Source organism: Tamandua tetradactyla, chromosome 12, assembly GCF_023851605.1.
Source record: "Tamandua tetradactyla isolate mTamTet1 chromosome 12, mTamTet1.pri, whole genome shotgun sequence".
Lineage (NCBI taxonomy): Eukaryota > Metazoa > Chordata > Mammalia > Pilosa > Myrmecophagidae > Tamandua > Tamandua tetradactyla.
In genome coordinates this window covers 69602945-69623070 of record NC_135338.1, presented here as the reverse complement: position 1 = coordinate 69623070, position 20126 = coordinate 69602945, and the positions used below count along the sequence as shown (strand labels likewise).

Genomic DNA, 20126 nt, shown 5'->3' with positions numbered 1-20126 from the left:
TTAAAAGAGGTTTTAGCTTGTCAACAACTTTACAGCTTGTTTCAAGTGGCACTTTGCATAAATAACCTAGCTGAAGTCGTAGCTGATTGTATTAAAGATGGTTATCCACAGGATTTCTTTATCTTTTTTTTTTTTTTTTTTCACATGGGCAGGCACTAGGAATCGAACCCGGATCTTTGGCATCTTTTTAAAAAATTTTTATTCACAAGATTTCTTTGATACGATTTCTCACTTCTCTCTTCTCTGATTTTTCTGATGTCAGGGCTCCATTCTTCCCAGGACATGGTTTTATTTTCTGTGTTTTCTATTTCTTGGCAGCATTGATATTTCGCCTGGAAGGAAATATCCAAGAATCTCTAGAACTCTTTCAGACATGTGCTGTTCTCAGCCCTCAGTGTGCTGACAATCTCAAGCAGGTGGCCAGATCTTTGTAAGTATTGGTACCCTTGGCCCTAGGGTCCTCACTGAGAATAATAGGAAATGCACTCTCAGGTCTAAGCCGCTCCTGGCAGCCTGATTAGTTGATTTAGAAGCCAATGTGGCTTAATAGATATTTTGGGATTTACTTTTAAGAGAGTGATTAATTCTGAAATTTGAGCCAATGAGATAGCTAGTATTAAGGAACTGAGTATTTCAAATGTTGTATATTCTAGTGATAGGGAAACACTAATACTACTTAAGATATAAATAATGGCATTTTGTGTTCTGAGTCCTCTAAAAACATTGGTAACCTATGAAATTTTTCTCATCTACTGTTCTAATGCTTAGCATAATACTTGACACAATAGGTTTTTTTTTTTCTTATTAAAATTTGTTTTAATGGGTCTCAAAATTCTGTAACAGATTTTTGGTCATTGTTTCCATTTAAAAGTACTGATTTTAAAAACTAATAACTTAAAACTGCCACACAAAAACGGATGGTCCACAAAACATTCCTTTCCTTCTGAAGAGTTTATGATGCACTGTTATCATTAAACCAGTCTTTTACTATTAAACTTAAGTGGCCAATTGAGACAAACAGTTCTGAGACCATTCTTCCACCACTGATTAAGACTGGGGTGGCAGGTGTTATGGGTAATATCATTTAGCTTTCTGAGCAAACTTAGTGACCTTGCCAGCTCCAGCAACCTTCTTGCCCACTGCCTTGATGGCACCCACAGCAACTGTCTCATATCATGAACAGCAAAAACCCAGAGGAGGATAGTCAGAGAAACTCTCAACACACATGGGCTTGCCAGGAACCGTATCAACGTTGGCAACATCACCAGATTTCAGTCATTTGGGGCCATCTTCCAACTTCTTGCTAGAATGGCGATCAGTCCTTCAGTTCAGCAAACTTGTAAGCACTGTGAGCTGTGGACAGTCCAGCACAGGTACGTAGCCAGCGCTGATTTGACCTGGATGGTTCAGGATAATCACCTGAGCAGTGAAGCCAGCTGCTTCCATTGGTGGGTCATTTTTGCTGTCAACTGCCACATTACCACAGTGAACATCCTTTACAGACCTGCTCTTGACATTGAAGCCCACATTGTCCCCAGGAAGAGCTTCACTCAAAGTTTCATGGTGCATTTTAACAGACTTGACTTCACTTGTAACATTTACTGGAGCAAAGGTGACCACTATGCCCGGTTTGAGAACACCAGTCTCCACTCATTCCACAGGCGCAGTACCAATACCACCAATTTTGTAGACATCCTGAAGAGGCAGATGCAAGGGCTTGTCAGTTGGATGAGTAGCTGGCAGTATGCAATCCAGAGCTTAAAGAGCGTGGTTCCACTGGCATTACCATCCTTATGAGTGACTTTCTATCCCTCGAACCAAGGCATATTAGCACTTGGCTTCAGCATGTTGTCACCACTCCAACCAGAAATTGGCATGTGTCAGGGTTGTAGCCAATTTTCTTACCTAGATGCTGACTTCCTTAACGATTTCCGTGTATCTCTTCTGACTGTAATGTGGTTCAGTGGAATTCCTTTTGTTAACACCAGCTATTAGTTGTTTCACACCCAGTGTTGATATGAGTCTTTTCCTTTCCCATTTTGGCTTAAGATATAGTGATGTTTTTTACAACATCTGTGTTCTGGCGGCAAACCTGTTGTGAAAAAGCCACAATAGGGTTTTTTTTCACATGGGCAGGCACCGGGAGTGAAACCCAGGTCTCTGGCATGGCAGGTAAGAACTTTGCCTGCTGAGCCACTGTGGCCTGCCCACAATAGGTTTTTATTAAGTGTTTGTTGAATGAGTGCCCTCAACCTCTTAGATGCAGACAACCTCCAGAGTCCTTATAAGCTATTAAGTACAATCCCTTTCCAGAATAGTAAAGTGGAAATCATCTCTACTTGCTTAACTGCATTGTCATACCTCTTTGTCTTGGGCAGAGAGCCCCTGTTTTCTTTCTAAAACTCTTGATCCAGTATCAAGAAAAAAAGTTCAGGCTTGAGAGGGTAGGATGGATGATGTTGGCAGTTATTACTTAACATGCTATGTAACTGGCTTCTTTTTTGGTCTACATTTGTAGTACATTGTGTGTGTGGGAAACATTACAGAGGGCTTTCACTAAAATAGATAAAAAGGATCAAGGTCATGTAACAGCTGCCACTGCAATTCCTACTAAGAGAGCTTCTGCTGTTGGTATATAGGAGCTTTACTGGCCAAACCAGTACAACCAGGTCTTAAGAAAAGAGGCTTCCAAGATTCCCTGCTGGATAGAATATGAGTCAATGTGGTTTGGGGTTTAGACTTACAAGAACTTTGAAGTAATAATTATGGAAAATGTATTTATTCCACAGATTTCTTTTGGGGAAACATAAAGCTGCCATCGAAGTATATAATGAAGCAGCTAAACTTAACCAGAAAGATTGGGTAAGCAGGGAAGTTTCATTTTTTTCTTCTTAGTAATCATGCTAATGGTTCCATTTATCATATAGTTGTCTTACATTATTATTATTGAATTCTTACATGCCAAATATCTTTTTTTTTTTTGGCATGGGCAGGCTCTGGGAATCAAACCCAGGTCTCTGGCATGGCAGGCAAGAATTCTACCACTGAACTACCATTGCATCACGTGCCAAATATCTTTATTTTATCCTCATACTTGACTGTGATTTGGCTAGGAAAAGGGTAAAAAGTCATGTTTCCTCGTATCTTTACAGACGTTGCTCCATGATTTTACTAGCAGTTATTGTTGCTCAGGTATAGTTTATTACCAACCTAATTCTTGGTGATAACCCCAGTTTTCTCTCTAGAAGCTTTGAGGATTTTCTTTTTATCATTGGAGTTCCTAAATGTGAGCAATAGATGTCTCATGGGTTTCTTTTATTTTTTTTTCACACCCCTGTTTGATATTTAGTTAGCTCTTAGTTAGCTGAAGACCCTTGCCATTCTTTGGGTTAGGGAGATTTTCTTTGAGTAGTTCTTTGATTATTTTTTTACCTATTATTTTCTGTTAGAAACTACAGAAGTCTTAGAGGCAAGCCTGGGTTAAAGACCCAGTGCTTTGCAATGTATGGCCCTTATTTGGATCCTGATTTAAGACAAAAAAATTTTTTTTTTAATGTGAGACGTTGATGAGACATTTGGAAATTTGAACATGACTCAAGATCTGCTATTAAGAATTTGTTGGATTTTTTTCATGTGTATAAAGCTGTTGTGGATAGGTTAAGAAAAAGACCTTCTCTTTTAGAAACTTGTACTGACATACTTGAGTGAAATCTGTGTAATCTTATTTATATCAAAATAGTACAAAATTAGTGGTAATAGATGGGACATGGATTGATAATACTTCCATGTTGTCAGTGTCAAAAACAAAGAACACTCAAATGAGAACAAAGGCTATTTATTCAGAGCTTGTTAGGTACCCAACTACCATCATTTGCATCTGGCAGAAACTCAAGCAGAGGAGTGGGAAAACATTTTAGTGGAAAAAAGAGAAGACTTCAGGTATGCCAGTTGGAGGCTATTGGCACGAGGAGGCTGGAGACATGCTAACTAGAAGTGGAACATCTTAAGTGATTGGTTAGGGAAGCATATTTGGCTTTCTCCAGTTGGTCCTAAATTGGAAGCGGGAGCAAAAATTAGGAAAGCTATCAGTTATCAATCAAGTTTTGGCTATATGGGGTCAACTCTACAGGGATTGTGGTTTGCTGGAGATAATGGCCAACTTCCTAGAGTGACTGTTGCAAGTTCTGGGCCAGAATTTCCTGGTTATTGTCTATTTGTCCTTGGTTACTGGGACATGATGATAAGTGCATGGTCATTCTCTGTACATTTGTATATATTTGAAATTCTCTTTAATAAAAACTGAAAAAAATCCTAGTACTGATACTTTCTAACTCTACTAACTTTGGCAAGCCATTTCCCTGCTCTGAACTTCAATTCCCTTATCTATAAAATAGAAATAACCTATGTTGCATATTTGGTGGGAAGATTAAAGTACTATATATGAAAAACATCTAACATAGAGCTTGATGTGTAGTATCTACACAGGGTTTGGCAAATTTTTGCTCTGAAGGGCAAAATAGTAAATATTTTAAACTTTGTGTCTCTATATAGTCTGTCATAACTATTTTGCATTTGTACTGCATAGGAGCCATAGACAGTAATGTAAGGGTGTAACTGTTTCCAGTAAAACTTTATTTATAGAGTCAGGGGAAGATTTTGTCCACGGCCCATAGTTTGCTGACCTTTGCTGTGACTTCTTTAGACCAGGTCCCATAACACATATCCCATCATAATGACCTCCAGCTGGAACTGCCAGGCCATAATCCACATGACCTATTAAATCTAGTGTTTGCAGCTAGGAGACTCTGTTCAGTTCTAGATTTCTTAGGAAAAGGAATCTTATTCAGATGTCTGGGTATATATTGCTTTAAGGGTAGAGTTTTATGGTCAGCTACTCTTTCTGCAGGGGCTGCAGGTAGTCTCTTCTGAGAAGAGGGCACAGAGGGTGTCGAGGTAGTAAGCAGATCTTAGAGAAAGAGAGTTTGGGGTTGGGCTGGGTAGGTACCCCGAGGTACCACATAGATCCAGAAAGTTCACTTGTTTATTCTTTATCTCTTACCATCTGTATTTTATATGAGCCCAGTTTGTAGAATTAAATATATCTGAATTAAGTGTGAACCCTAGTCAAAAAATTGAGTATATGTTTTACAGTTTAGACATTTCTATGTAACAACAATCTCTAGATGCCTATTATTTCACCCTAACACCTATTATAGAATTACTATTAAGCTGTTTCCCTTTCTTTTGTATGTAGGAGATTTGTCATAACCTGGGAGTTTGCTACATTTATCTGAAGCAGTTCAACAAGGTAATTTATAGAAATGGTGGTGACAGTTGACCAGTTGGCTAGGGATTTCACTGAGGGTAACTTAGTACAGAGGGGCCATTGTTCTTTTTCTAGTGCTTACAGAGGTTCTTCTCCTTCCTCTTTTTTTAGAAACTTTTTATTTTTAAATACTTTCAAACTTCCAGGACCATTACAAAAATAATACAAGACCCATACAGAGAACTCCAACATACCTTCCCCCCCTTTTCATCCCCAGGTACTCATATCTACCAATTTCAGCATTGTGCCACATCTGCCATATCATTCTATTTATCTACCTATCGCTCCGTCTGTCTATTTATTAGTCTACTTTCTGAACACTTGAGTGTGAAGGTTGTATACATCATGCTCCTTGAGCATTTAATAGTGTCATACAATGAAGTTGCAGTTTTATGGATGTAAAAATTCGACGTGCCTTATACATTTATCCCCAAGTTTTTTTTCCCCTTCATTTATCATCCATCTGTTTTTCTGCTTTTAATAAGAAATTGAGCAGTCCTGGAAATGCAATCTCATTGCTTTTCTCTACTCAACATTTTCTCCTTCCCCAGTTTATTTCCCAGAATAGAAACAAACATTTAATAAAACTTAGATGTCAGAAGTGGACTCTTAAGGCTTAAAGGTATAATAATGACCATGTAAATTATCTTATGCTCTGACAGCAACTGATTTTAATTTTAAGGAATTGGAAATGAATTTTAAATGTTAAGTGGACCTGATTTTTGAGTGTTTTCAGATTTTAAGCTTATTTTCCATGATGAGAATTTATATTTCATTCTATTTAAGCTGTGGGCTCCAAGTTCCTTTATCAGAGAAAACAATTTGAGCTGAAAAACGTACCTTAATTGAGGGATAGCTCTGAAAGTTAATGATGGTGGGGCTGGGGATAATCCCTACATAAAGCTCCCATCTAGTGATTATGAAGTTTCATTCTTCTTTCCTCATTGCTGACAGGACTGAGAATCTGAATAAGTTAATACCATTAGACAGTGTTTAATTTGTGTCCATTTGCAACCTGGTACAACTTAATCTATTCCTCAGGGATATGAAAAAAAATGGACATATCAGCAATTGAGGTATAAGTGTAACTTTTTCTCTTGTGAGATAAATATGTATAAATTATATATGCATATGTATACTTATAATACATTTATATATATTATATATGCACGATATATAATATCTTTTTAGTGGGTTCCTTAAGTTTTCTGGACTGATCTACAGTTTTATATGCTATGTTGGGAGGTTTTTTTTCTTTAGAGAATGAATATTCCAGGCAAATTTGTATTCACAGGATTATTCTGAGCCTAGGGATTGGCCTTTAGTTGGACTTATACTGAAGAGGAACATTATACTTAATTAGATTTTACTGTAAAAACTAACAGGATAAGTAAAATACAATACTTGGATTTATATAAATATTGTTGATTGAGTGAATGACTAAATGAAGCTCTTTTGATCATCTACTACAGTATACATTCCTCCAGAGCAAGGAGTCTGTCTTGTTAATTCTAGTATCCTTAGAATCTAGAACAGCAATTACTCAATAAATATTGAGTAAATAAATGTGAATTCATTCATTCATTCATTCATTCATCATCATCATCTTGGTGGGGAAAATGAGGCCAATCCTGGGGAAGATTGCACAGTTGGTCAGTGGGCAACTGGGATTGAGTTGGGTGCAGTATAGTCTATCCTGTACCATGATGTCTCTTTTTACTTATGAAGTCAGAGTCATAGGTATGAATGTCAAGAAGCAGAAAATGCTAAGAAAAATTAATCATCTCATATAAACTCCTCCAGGTGGCTCCAGAGGCATATCCCCCGTGTTGTCACCTGTCCTGTCAACAGGCACCATATTGTTATGTTTTGGTTTTTCTGTATGGGGGTTATTTACTAAAATGTGATGTTACTTACTAATTAGTACAGCAAGAGTTTTTTCTTTACATTAGCCATGTAAAGCCATTGCTCTTTTACCTTTCAGTGGTAACGATTTGGTTCTCTTTACTCCATTAACCTTGTTAGGCACAAGACCAGCTGAACAATGCCCTACAGCTTAATAGGCATGATCTGACTTACATAATGCTGGGGAAGATCCACTTACTGGAGGGAGATGTGGACAAGGCCATCGAAATCTACAAGAAAGCAGTAGAGTAAGTGTGTTTTTGTCCTTTACAGCAATGAGAAACTAAAAAACAATGGGCACAGACATACCAACTTCAAGCCTAAGAGAGAATATATATTACTACTAGTTGTGTGTAGAGTAAAGGGTTAGCTAAGGTTAATGTTAAGAGGTCCCAATGGCTTAATAACACAGAGTTCTGTTTCTTAGGTAACAGTTTCTCACATATCAATATAGCTGTTCTAGGCTAGCACAAGCAGCTCTGTTCCACGTGGGCAATCAGGGTTCCTAGTTCCTTCCTTATTGACCCACCATTCCTGAAGTTGTCTTTATCTGCATGGTTGAAGTTGGGTTACTATAATATTCTAGGCTATCGTGGGAACAGGAATGTGCAGGACATTAAGTACAGAATAAGCAACTTGTAGTAAGATTTAAATAACCCTGAAGTTGCATACATCTTTCTTGCTCGCATATATGACTTGTAGTTTGTCAGATGATTACAGTTAGATGCAAGAGAAATGGGTAGACATGTGCCCATGAGGAAGGGAAGAACAGATTTGGGGATAATTCTCCTGATTCAACAATAATATCTGACCTTGTTGAAATGAAACTGATCCTTTAGTTTTGTTTGTTGTTAATTTCACCAAATTCCTGTTGATAATGGAACCAACTGACTTTACCGTAATGGTGTTCCATGTTTCCTCTCCAGGGCTACAGGCTTAAAAGAAGCATATCTTTTTTTGCAGAGGGTCTTATTTTGTTTGTTTTAAGTAGGATAGCTATAGCAAAATGCTTTAGTGTCTCATTTGTTAGATCACTTAACAGAAGGGTTCAAGGCTTCTAATTCCTGGTAATTTGTCTCTGATTACACTTCAGCGTCTGTTAATTTGTTCATTACTTTTGCTTTCTTCCATGATAGTAAATGTTCTTGTTATACCAGTCACATTACAACTTTCTGAATATTTTTTTGATCACAGTTTGGATCTAAAAAAATACCTTGGTATGTTAAATTACAAAATAGTAACTTTCATCATCAAGAGGCTTAATTAAGTTCATGTGGATAAGTAGGAAGAAGCCGTAGCATATGTAAGTGCCTCTCGGCCTGTGGTGCAGGGTGGTAGCTCTGATCCCTGATCCCTGCCTTTTAGAAATTGGCTTTTTGAGATTAGTGCACATAAGTCCCAAGGTAGATATTGTTGTAGTGAACTGGTCAAGGACTTAATTTATAGTAATTCTCAAGAGTAAACAAGGAACATGGAACATGTGGCGCCTCACCAAGAATGTAAAGACCTTTGCTCATGACCCACAGCTTTGGAGAGGTAGTCATGTTTTGTGGGCAGATGAATGCCACCAGAATTATAAAAGCTACATACTTGATTGTTAGGAGGGAGGTGATCAAATGGATATTTATTATGCAGAATTTGTAAGGCAGATACTTAAACAGTGAGCTTTGTTTGACCAGCTCAGGCTTCCCCTGGCTAGAGCTTTTCTCTTCTGGTCTGGTCTTCCCACATGTAGTCAGCTCCCTCCCACATTCTTAGAAGCAGGATTCATTGTTCTTTGCCCTTTGTTTTTTTCACTGTTGAAACTGCCTGAGATCCTGTAGTCAGATATCTCAGGTGTGTGTTGCTTTGGTTTTGTGACAAAGATAAATATCAGTGAGGGACTGGGAAGTCAGATAACATTTTACTTCAACCAGTGTTTACTCCCAAAGGTCAATAGCTAATTCTTTCGTAGGGCTGGTTACTGCATCTCTTTTCTTTTGTTTCTTTTGGCTATTTGATATAGCTTTTTGTTTAATTTGGAGAGCAGAATATTAGGGCTTTGGGACCCTAAATTACATAGAAAATTGGCTGGCTGACATTGTGAGCACAGAAAAGAATTCCACAAGAAAAAACCTGGCTAAAACTGTGTGTATTTGAGACTAACTTGGTTTATGAGCATTGTTCCTTAATTCCATACATGTAATCAAGATAGACACACAAAAAATTCCTTAGGTTCTTTCCTCTTTTAGGGCTTTTGGCGTTGAGTAACGGCCCCAAAAAAGAAGTCTAGCTATTGTTGAGATGACCTATTTTGAAGGAAATTCCCAAATTGTCTTAAATTCCTTGGGAAGTGGGAGGCTTGAAAGAGTCTCTCAAATGCTGTAAGATTACTATGTACGTGTCTCAATGTCTCCCATAAACATCTTGTTTCCCTCCAAGCAGAATTGCTTTCTCTGTTGCAGATTCTCACCAGAAAATACAGAACTTCTTACAACTTTAGGATTACTCTACCTACAGGTAATGAAAACCCTTCACTCATTCATGCGCTGAAGTTAGAAATGCCTTTGGATTTGTGTCTGGAGGTTTCCCTGCATTTTGATACTATTTTGACACATTTACGAGGGTCATATAAAGCACATGAATCTTGCTCTCTGTATTTGATATTCTTTGTTTCCTAAAGGAATTAACTTAATGTTCTACATTCAAGTCAGAAGCAATTCTGTTTGGGCCCAGTGCTACCATAATCCTTATCCAACCAGGGAAAGAGAATATACCAGTAATAATTGTCTGACGTGTGTGTGGCTGTTCTTTTATTATGGTGAGGGGGCAAAATTGTGATACAGGTCACCACTACCTAGGGCTTTGGAGCAAAGGCCATTTCTGTTGCTCCTTCTCCCCAACCAGGGTCCTACAGGAAAGAGAAGACAAAGCATACTTTGTCTGACATCAAAATAAAGAACTTCTTCTCTCCCCTCTGATTCCTAGGTGTGAATATGATTCTTTTAACTCCATCATGTCTCTGTAGCCACCTGAGGACCCAGGGCCCAGAGATCCCTAAGCAGCCAAGTTCCCTGCTCAGCTGATCTTGCCTTTAAGTACTGCCTATATGATGGCCTTGATGTCATTTCATTTTTCTTTAAGAGGAAGCAAGACCTTAACCCAGTAATCATGCCTAGGAGGAGGTTTGGGAGGTTGAACTGAGGGAGATGCGCCTAACCTTTTCCCAACAAAAGACATTAATGTAGAACAGCATCAATGTGTCAGAGTTATAGATGGTTCCTGGCATATAGATATTTTGATCTACCAGGGGATTGGAAAAAAAAAAAAGGGTAAGCAGGAATATGGGGATTTTTGGTTTTCCTTTCTTTATTTTGTGTTTATAGCTTTTTTGTTTGGTTGGTTGTTCTTTGTTTTCCCAAGAGAGTTCACAAAAGTCAGATGCTTTTGTTCAGGGTATGATTGGCCAGATTCCTTAATTGCCATCTCTCCCTCTGATGTAAATTCTCTGGTGTGCTTTTTTTTTCTAAGCTCGGCATTTACCAGAAGGCATTTGAACATCTTGGAAATGCACTGACTTATGACCCAACCAACTACAAGGTATTGCAGGCCATCAAACCCCAGAAATAGATGCTCCCACTGCTCCCAGAAAGCAAGGAGATATCTTCTTCATTTTCAATAACTGAAAAACTACCTTCATTATTGGAAAAATAAAAATAAAAGGCAGGCCTTCTTATTTAAAGATCTTGTAAAGCATTGGTGCTCTGTTACTTAGCTTCTAAACGAGCACATTTGTTATAACAGGCCTATAATCTGAACAGAAAGTGAAATTGTGGTGCTGGTAAAGTTTACGTGTTACTAAGGATATTAGCAAAGCTCCACAACTGCTTCCAAAAGTAATTATAGTGAAATGGCTTCCAGATTTCTAAAGAATTTTAGAATCTCTCGTCCATCTTGTCTTTAGACTTTGGGGACAAGAAAGTATATCAAGTGGGTGGATGTGTATCATTGATAGAGACACAGGGACACCATCTGGTTGTTCTTGCAAGTTGCAAACTCAGTTCTGAGCTAGGAAGTCTTTGTATTAGCTTAACTCTGCTAGTTACTTGTTTGGAAAACTCCCCACCTTGATACCTTTCCTTAGAGAAATGAAAGGGACTGGACTGATAATGCCTAAAGCTGACTCACCCTTTTTTATGTGGCAGAAGGAGTTATAGCTTAAGTAGCAAAACACAAGTTTGGTAGGTGTCTAGAGCACTTGGTGTACCAAGCAGGGGTTGCAGAGAATAGATTTAAGGTAATTTTTGTTCAGTTGTACCCTCATAATCTGAAATATCCCAGAAGGACTACCCTGGCTAGATGTAGGAAACAAATGAGCTGGGTAAAGTCAGTGACAGTTTATGTTTTTCTTTACTGCCCCAAAGAGAGCTACAGTGTCTATGATGGGGGCTTTTTCATCAGCACTTGTCCCAATAGCATTATGTATGTTCCCAGAAGCTTTTCAGTTCCATCTATGTTGATGGGCCTGCTGAGTATCTATGCTAAGGAAGGCAACTTCACTGCTACAGCCTTTTGAGAATGACAGAATTACTAACTTTCACATATGCCATGTTTTCAGGCCATCTTGGCAGCAGGCAGCATGATGCAGACCCACGGGGACTTTGATGTTGCCCTGACCAAATACAGAGTCGTAGCCTGTGCTGTGCCAGAAAGTCCACCACTCTGGAATAACATTGGAATGTGTTTCTTCGGCAAGAAAAAATATGTGGCAGTGAGTCCTCATGTTCCTTGTTGTGTTCATGCATGTAGTTTTTGGGTTTGCCAGGTTTGCCCACCCTCTCATTGAGTGTCCCCTCTCTCCTCCAGGCTATCAGCTGCCTGAAACGAGCCAACTACTTGGCACCCTTCAATTGGAAGATTCTCTATAATCTGGGGCTTGTCCACTTGACCATGCAGCAGTATGCGTCAGCTTTCCATTTCCTCAGTGCGGCCATCAACTTCCAGCCAAAGATGGGGGAGCTCTACATGCTCTTGGCTGGTAGGAGACACTGATTGGGAGAACCCACTCCCCAGTCTCTAAAGAGGGAAAAAGGAATTAGAATCGCAGGAGGTCAGTTGCTTACTGTCCGAGAGAAGCAGTTCCCTTGCAGATCCCATAGGATCTGGATCACTGTCATAGAGCTTAAAGAAAGATAGAAGAAAAAGGGCAGTCATGGCAAAGCATCTGGTTTCTTCTAATGTGGGGGAATTTCACTCAGAGACTGACAGGGTAAAATCAAGATAATCCCCATCCACCTCTTTTTACCAATTTTTTCTCTTGGCTTGACAATTCATATTTATGTATGTTGAGCCTAACTAAGTCCCAGATATAGAGTGTTAAGAACTTGGGCTTTGGTGGGAGTCCTGCATCAACCGCTTATTATATATACCTCGGTTGATGTGAGGATTACAAGATTAAGCAGTCAATGAATATTAACTGTTGTTTTTGTTGTGGATATATAATTGGTCCATTATTATTGATATTGTTATAATTGTTGTTGTTCTTATATAATTGGTCCCTGGCTAGTAGTTCCAAGTCAGACTATCTTCTATTGAAAACTATTTTCTTTGGGCTTAATGTTACAGGATGTGGTTCATTTCTTGAAGATCCATTTGATGCCATATAATACAAAAACTGATCAGAAAAATAAAATTAATCAAACACATACTTTAAAAATGCGTAAGGGGTATTTCTCATATACTGAATTTACTCGGCTTATAAACCCCAAAGCAGCTTCCATGTCCCCATTGGTTAAAGTTTCAGGTATTTTTGTTTGTTTCTTTGTTTGGTCATTAACTGCTCAGGGCGTCAAGAGCAGCTTTGCTTTTGTTTGTTTTACTTGTAAGAGAAAGATTGCAAAAGCAAACTGAGTGGTGGTTATTTGGAGATAAAGAAATGTAAACAAATCAACATATTGTAAGGCATGGACAGCAATTCTAACTTTACAAAGTAGCAAGGACTTTCAACTGAATTTTGAAGGATAAGCTGAATGCAGTGAGGGATATTCCAGGCTGAGGGGCCGCTGTAAACAGAGGCATGTATGTGGCCATGAAATTGCATGGTGTACCTTGCAGTTAGTGGGCCTTAGTGTAAAAGATTGTGATGGGAGATAAGTCCCCCAAAATAGTTTGGACTCAGATTATGGAGGGCCCTGAGTATAGTGCAAGGGCTTTCTTTAGATGTCATCTTAGAGGCTGTGTTTTTCAAATGGAAATGAGTGCATGGTCGGTGGAAGTTGGGGGGAGCAGGGCTTCCAGAGCAGCTCTGCTTTTGTTTTATATATCAGGACTGGAAATACTGACTTTTAAAAAAAAAGGGTTCTGTTGCTAAATAAAAGTTTAAAACTTATGGTTCTAGATGATGAGGACCAATGAGGATCATTAAATAGGAGAGTGACATGGTTAGATTTGTTTATCAGTGAGATACCTGATAGCACTTTGGAAGGTGGAATAGAGTCAGGTGGGGACACTGTCAACCAGGGAGAAGAGGTGGAAAGCCTGGAACAACTTGAGCCTGAAGAACGACAATGGAGAAAAGAAATGGCAAAGAAAAGATACATGGAACTTGACAGCTGATGAACTGTGGAGAGGGGATTTTTGAAGATGACACCAGGTATCTTAGGTGAATCACTGAGTGGTGCTGTGAGCTAAGAGGGTGTAGGAGTTAGTTCCATTTGGGAGCTGTATCAGCTATGATCTTGAAATATTCCTTTTGTTTTCTAAGCTGGGTTTTCCAGCCACAGTGTTCACTTTCTTTGTTGCAGTGGCCCTGACTAATCTTGACGATATGGAGAATGCCAAGAGAGCCTACGCAGAAGCAGTCCGCCTGGATAAGTAAGCTGCTCTGGTGGGAATGGTATTGGGAAGGGTTAGACCTTCTAACGCCACAAGGTGGCGCCATAGCACCACCGCTGGCTAAGTGATCCCAGCTGCCACTCTGGCCTTTGTACACAGCAGGCCTGAGTATTGAAGGCTATGGTTCCTGAGCATGCAGTGACTCAGCAGGAATGGACACTGGCTGTCTCTGAGAAAATGTTTCCAGCCCCAAGTTTAGTACTCAGGAGGCCAGAGAGACAGGGCTGGCAGTGGGCTTGGGTTAGCTGGGCTAGCTGGATATCAGGTGACTTCAGGCTTAACTTTTCCAGGATATATTTCACTAATATCTGCTAGACAGCAGGGTGGGAATCACTTTTTCAACCTTACTCTGAGTGGCCTCTGTTGAGGGCTGATATGTCAGACTTGGCCCCAGTACCTGCTCCAAACATGTTTGGTTGGGCCACTACTTCTTGATTCTTCTCCACAGGTCCACACAGCATGTGTGTCCCCACTTTGCTGCATAATAGAGACATTTTTACTTAATCAGTTGTGTTTTGTTTTAGTGTACTGAGAAGAATTTGTAAATGACCATTTGTTGCAGAGCCCCAGCTCCATAGAAATGTTTGTCTGCCACAGGTGTAACCCGTTAGTAAACCTCAACTATGCTGTGCTGCTGTACAACCAGGGAGACAAGAGAGGTGCCCTGGCCCAGTATCAGGAGATGGAGAAGAAAGTCACCCTACTCAAGGACCGTAGCTCTCTGGATTTTGACTCTGAGGTATGTCTTTTATTAGCCCTGAAGAGTCATAATCAGGCTGATAGGAGTCTTGAATCACTTCCAAATAATCCACATCTAAGTATTATAGGCTCATGGCTGTTTTGGCTTTGATGTTTCTGGAAACATGAGTTCTTTAATGAGTAAGAGCCTGAAAAAATTTTCCTAGAAAAAAATGATAAAAGGAAATTGAGGCTTACTGAATTATCTGTTGTTGTTAATACAACTTATCTGACTTGAGCTCAGCTTCTCCTTGTAGTTTCCTCTCACTTTTCCTCATGAAGGACAGGCAGGAGTTTTGGTCCAGTAATACAACAAACGTGAATTATTCGGTTTTGAGATCCTGTATGAACTCCCTAGCCACCTATCAAGGGTAATCTATGTTCTTGGCTGTTGAGAATGATTTCCTTGCAAAAAGCATTTCTTTCCTTAAGTGCCAATACCAGCAGGCACTATTTCAGCTAAAATTCTCTGATGGACGACCTAAGAACAGTTAGGTAGGTTTGCCTCTGGCAATCATGCCTGTGACTCTTTTTTTTTTCTTTCTTTCTTTTTTTCCCTTCACATATGGGCACAAGATGGTGGAGATGGCCCAGAAATTGGGAGCTGCTCTCCAGGTTGGGGAGGCACTGGTCTGGACTAAGCCAGTTAAAGATCCCAAATCCAAACACCGGAACACTTCAACCAGCAAGCCTGCCAGTTTCCAGCAGCCTCTGGGTTCTAATCAAGCTCTAGGTCAGGCAATGTCTTCAGCAGCTGCATACAAGAAACTCCCCTCAGGTAGGAGGCTACACAAAGCCCCATGAGGATCTAGCTTTGCATGCAGCTTATAGCTTTAAGACTCAGAAAATCTCCAATGCAATGTTGCCCAGATGAAAAAAAAAAGCCAGGGGGTGGCCTAATTGACACTTGATTCTTTAAGGCAAGCTGGGAAGTAGGTAACAAGTACTGTTAAGTTTATTTACTTGGGTGATCAGTATACTGGTTTATTAAAATTTTCAAGTTTAGAAATAAGTTGTCATAGTACATTCTCTAATTCAGTCAGAATTTTATTTTTATTGCCTCATTATAAATAGGTAAGGTATAGGTAATTAAAGATTTCTTTTCACTGATTCATTGAGGGCAAACCTGACTGTTGCTTTGTTTCTTCTGTGTTGGTCTTTCCTCATGGATATGAAAATATACCACAGTCCCACTAGTCCCAGAAAATACTGGGCTTCTTCTTGAAATTTAACAGTAAAAATAATTATTTCTTCTGGAATTGTGTAACAGAATTCATGCTATTTGTTTTGTTACTAGGTGCAGGAGGACCATCCCAGCTCACAAAGCCACCATCTCTTCCTCTGGAGCCAGAGCCCACAGTGGGAGAAAACCCAGCTGGAACTGTTTTTTCACCTGAAGCATCAGAACAAATAAGAGAATAATAGGAGTAGGATGACTCCAGATTAAGGGTTTCTTTGTTGAGGATATACTGGATTAGGAAAAGTCATATAGCAGAGGCAGAGTAGAGGCCAGCACAATTCTCTGACACCACAGAATCAAAACACAGGGTGTGTTGTGATGATCAAGAGTAGCTTACTGAGGAACCTAAGCCTATGGCAGCTGCTCACTGGTGCTCTCTGCCAAGGAATAGAGAGAAGATAGCTCAGGCAGATCCTTAAAGAATTGCGAGCAAGGCTTGTGGCTCTCTATATGCCATTCTAAGAGCCAGCAAGGTACATGGAGCTGTTTGTTTTCAAAAGGACTTTTATCTCCTTTTGTGCCATGAAAGGTTGAAATGGACTTCTGCTTGGTAATAGCCCTGTGATGATGAAGCCTTGGCTAAGCTGAAGTGAGGCTTTGGGGCTATATTGGTCCCCAGTACAAACACAAATCTTGGATTAATTATCTGCTCTAAGAGTCTGGATGATCAAACAAAAGCCCTGTAAATTGAGGCAAGCCTGTTGAATACCCCAGCCTCCTATAGGGAGTCCAGAACAAGTCCCTATATTTTGTTCTTGAGGGGTATCAGAGTCTAGAGCCAGATCATATCAATATGTTAGAAGTAGAAATCAAGGACTGGTCTGGTATCAGCACCGGGAATTAAACAATGAAAAATAACTGAGGAATTTTTATCTAATACAATCAGTGTAACTACTGACCAGATACTACCAATACATTACCCATGTGCCCTTTTTAGAATAAAGATTATGTATTACTATTCCCTTTGGGAAAAGTTCTTCAGATATAAAAATTAATTATAATAAAACCTTTTTGAAGTTAGAGGAGGAACCTTGTAATTAAAAAGTAACAGCCCATGCTGGGTCATCGATGCCTCATCCATAACATGTCTTTTTCAAATATGCCCCAGGTTACTAATGTCCTTTCCCAATAGTGAGTCCCCAAGCTGTCTCTATCAGATAATGCACCCCAAGATTCCCCTACCCACTAGCCTAGAGTCCTGTCTGATTTTGCAGAGATATCAAGTTCAAATAAACTCCCCAGTGAGCTTAAATGGAGAGCTGTGACCTTCCACCTGTCCTTCAACATTCCCCTTACCAGAGATGGTTCTTTGGGGTCTGTACACTTGGCAGAACTGGAAGCCTTCACCTTAACTTCTGTGTATATACCAATTTGGAGATATTGTAGTACGGTTCAGGCCAGTGGGAACAAGATTTTCTCATTCAGAGCCAGCCCCTTTGGGATTCCAACATCTGGACAATTACCCTTATCAAAATGTTTACTCTGATTTAAGCCAAACCATGCCCCAAGCCTTTACCATAACCACCACACAGGTGGACAGCATGATATGCATCTCCAGGCCTGTGATGATGAGGCATGACAGAGTCAACTATAATAAAATAAATAAAACTAAGAACCTTCACTTAGTGATGCCTCAGCATCCCAGGTCTCTTTCATATACACCCATGGGCTATTAAAGTCCTTCCCCATAATGAATCCCCAAGCTGCCCTGTCAGATAATACACCTCACAACGCCACTCCCCACTAGCCTAGTGCCCTGTATAGTTTCACGGGGCCCTAAATTCAAATAAATGCTCCCCAATTGTGTGCTTGACTAACTGCCAAAGCCCCACCCCTCTGATGCTATAAAAGATACAGTCCCCCAGCCCACATACATGTTCTTCTTTGGCTCCCACTGGTTTAGGTAAGCCTCACGCTCCTTTTCCCAGTATGGCCCTGCAAGGCATGTTGTGACTCTTGTCTCTATGACCTGTGAATATAATAAAATCCCTTTCAAGCATCTCCTTTTTCTCCCTTCCTTGGTACACTTGATTATCCATAGTAAGATGCTCTTAAAGAAAAAAAACCCTGAAGGCCAGTTTCCTCCATGGTGCCAGCCCTATCTTTGCAGCCCTGATAGAAGTAGGGCAGCAACTTACTTTCTGAGTAACAGCATCCATTTTGAATTTACAGTGGTCTTTAATCATTTTAACTTGAAGGTGGAGCTCTGACCTGTTAGCCAAACCAAACTGTTTGGAGTTCTTTATAATATGACTGAGTCTGTTTTCACATTGCAATTGAAGAAGCAGCTAACTGAGCAGAATCCTCTTCTGTTCTCATGTCAGAAATAAACAGCAAGGTATTAGAAGCCATACCTGTACCCCTGCAGCTAGTATGTGACAGAACTGGGATTTGTATTCTGAGAAATTGACAAAGATCACTTACACATAAGTGTGGAAGCTGGTTTGCCTATTACTGAACATGTCTGGATGAAATATAATGAGGGAGTAAACTATGACAGAAATGGAGAGGAAGAGGGAAATATGAGAAACATAACTAAAATCAACAGGAATTGGGAATTGATTGGATATGGCAGATGAGATTAGAATGTAAGGACAGTGCCTGTTTCTGGGCTTAGATGACTGTGGAGGGTAATATGAATAAGTAAAAGAACATTGGGGTGAGGGGGAAAGATAGTGACATAGTGAGGTGTGGAAATTAGTTCAACAGAGCAACTAGTAAATAGGAACAGTACAGAACAACTGCTGGGGAACATCAGTGACCAGACTTACAGTGTGCACCAGTCTGGACCAGGTGAAACAGCTGAGATCCCACATAGAACTATAAGTTCCCTAAGCTGCCCCTTACCCCTCTACCCTGAGTGTGGCAGGCTGGCTCCTGGAGAGGGAAGGAAACAGATTTTACTAGTAACAAGGGCTTAGCTCAACCAAGCTCCAATTGCGGAATTGATTAGCAGATTCTGACTATTGAAAACAGGCTCCCAGCAGAGATAAACCTGGAGTAAACACTAAAGGAACTAGGAGTTTTTGCCTCTGCAGCTGAGGGGGCAAAGATGACAGGACAAAAACCAAAAAGACCCAGAGGCTTTTTGAGTTGGAGAGAACAAAATACTGGAAAAGGACTGGACCTCAAGAAAAGGGCACACAAGAAGTGCAGCATACCTCAAACAGAATAGATCCAAATAGACATGCTCCAAGAAACTTACCAATTAGATTGTCAAATGTCAAAGAGAATTTTGGAAGCAGCAAGAGAAAAGCAATCCATCACATACAAGGGAAGCTCAGTAAGACTATGTGTGGATTAAAATATTTTCAGACAAACAAATCACGGAGAATTTATGACTAAGAGACCGGGTCTACAAGATACTAAAGGGAGCAGTACAGGCAGATAGTAAAAGGCAGGAGACAGAGGTCTGAAGAAGAGTGTAAAAATGAAGACTATCAGTAAAGGTAAAAAGAGAAAAATAAATTAGATATGGCTTATAAAATCCAAAAGACAAAATGGTAGAAGAAAGTACGGCCTTTACAGTGATAACATTAAATGCTAATGGACTAAACTCCCTGTGCCAGTTTGAAAGTATTATGAATTTCAGAAAACCCATGTTTTAATCCTGATCCAATCTTGTGGGGGTACTGCTGAAGTTTGCAGATTTAATATTGTAGGGCAAACATTTTGATTAAACATTTGGAGATGGTTGGAGCCTAGCAGATGTTGCTGTGTGCCTTCCCATGAGATGTTAAGCAAGCCAGAACCTGGAGAGAGCCAACAGAAGCCAAGAGATGAAAGCCAGCCCCAGAGAAGCAAAGTGAGGAATCCCCACACAGAGACTGAAAGCAATGGTGCCCAGAAGGAAGGGACCAGAGATGCCAGCCACATGACTACTGAGCTAACAGAGGTGTCTCTGACCCATCAGCCTTCCTTGAATTAAGGTACTCTCTTACTGGTGCCTCAATTTGGATACTTTCACTGCCTTATAACTGTAAACTTGCAACTTATTAAATTCCCCTTTCTTAAAAACCATTCCATTCCTGGTATATCACAGCT

General features: G+C 39.9%; 1 protein-coding gene across 6 annotated transcripts in view; it reads left to right on the top strand.

Moving 5' to 3' along the window:
• Positions 1-18083, top strand: part of BBS4 (Bardet-Biedl syndrome 4) — a 46363-nt gene extending 28280 nt beyond the window's left edge. For 2 of the 6 annotated variants that reach the window (XM_077123861.1, XM_077123862.1), the window contains 13 exons: positions 319-430; positions 1184-1373; positions 2790-2862; positions 5255-5308; positions 7352-7479; positions 9676-9730; positions 10742-10810; positions 11829-11981; positions 12077-12248; positions 14014-14083; positions 14702-14843; positions 15419-15620; positions 16140-18083. In XM_077123861.1, the coding sequence (XP_076979976.1) occupies positions 1309-1373; positions 2790-2862; positions 5255-5308; positions 7352-7479; positions 9676-9730; positions 10742-10810; positions 11829-11981; positions 12077-12248; positions 14014-14083; positions 14702-14843; positions 15419-15620; positions 16140-16264 (1308 nt within the window). In that variant the 5' untranslated portion in view covers positions 319-430; positions 1184-1308 and the 3' untranslated portion in view covers positions 16265-18083. The remainder of the gene's footprint in view (positions 1-318; positions 431-1183; positions 1374-2789; positions 2863-5254; positions 5309-7351; positions 7480-9675; positions 9731-10741; positions 10811-11828; positions 11982-12076; positions 12249-14013; positions 14084-14701; positions 14844-15418; positions 15621-16139) is intronic. The other 4 variants (XM_077123859.1, XM_077123858.1, XM_077123860.1 and 1 more) reach the window with 3 other exon arrangements.
• Positions 18084-20126: the final 2043 nt, after the last annotated feature.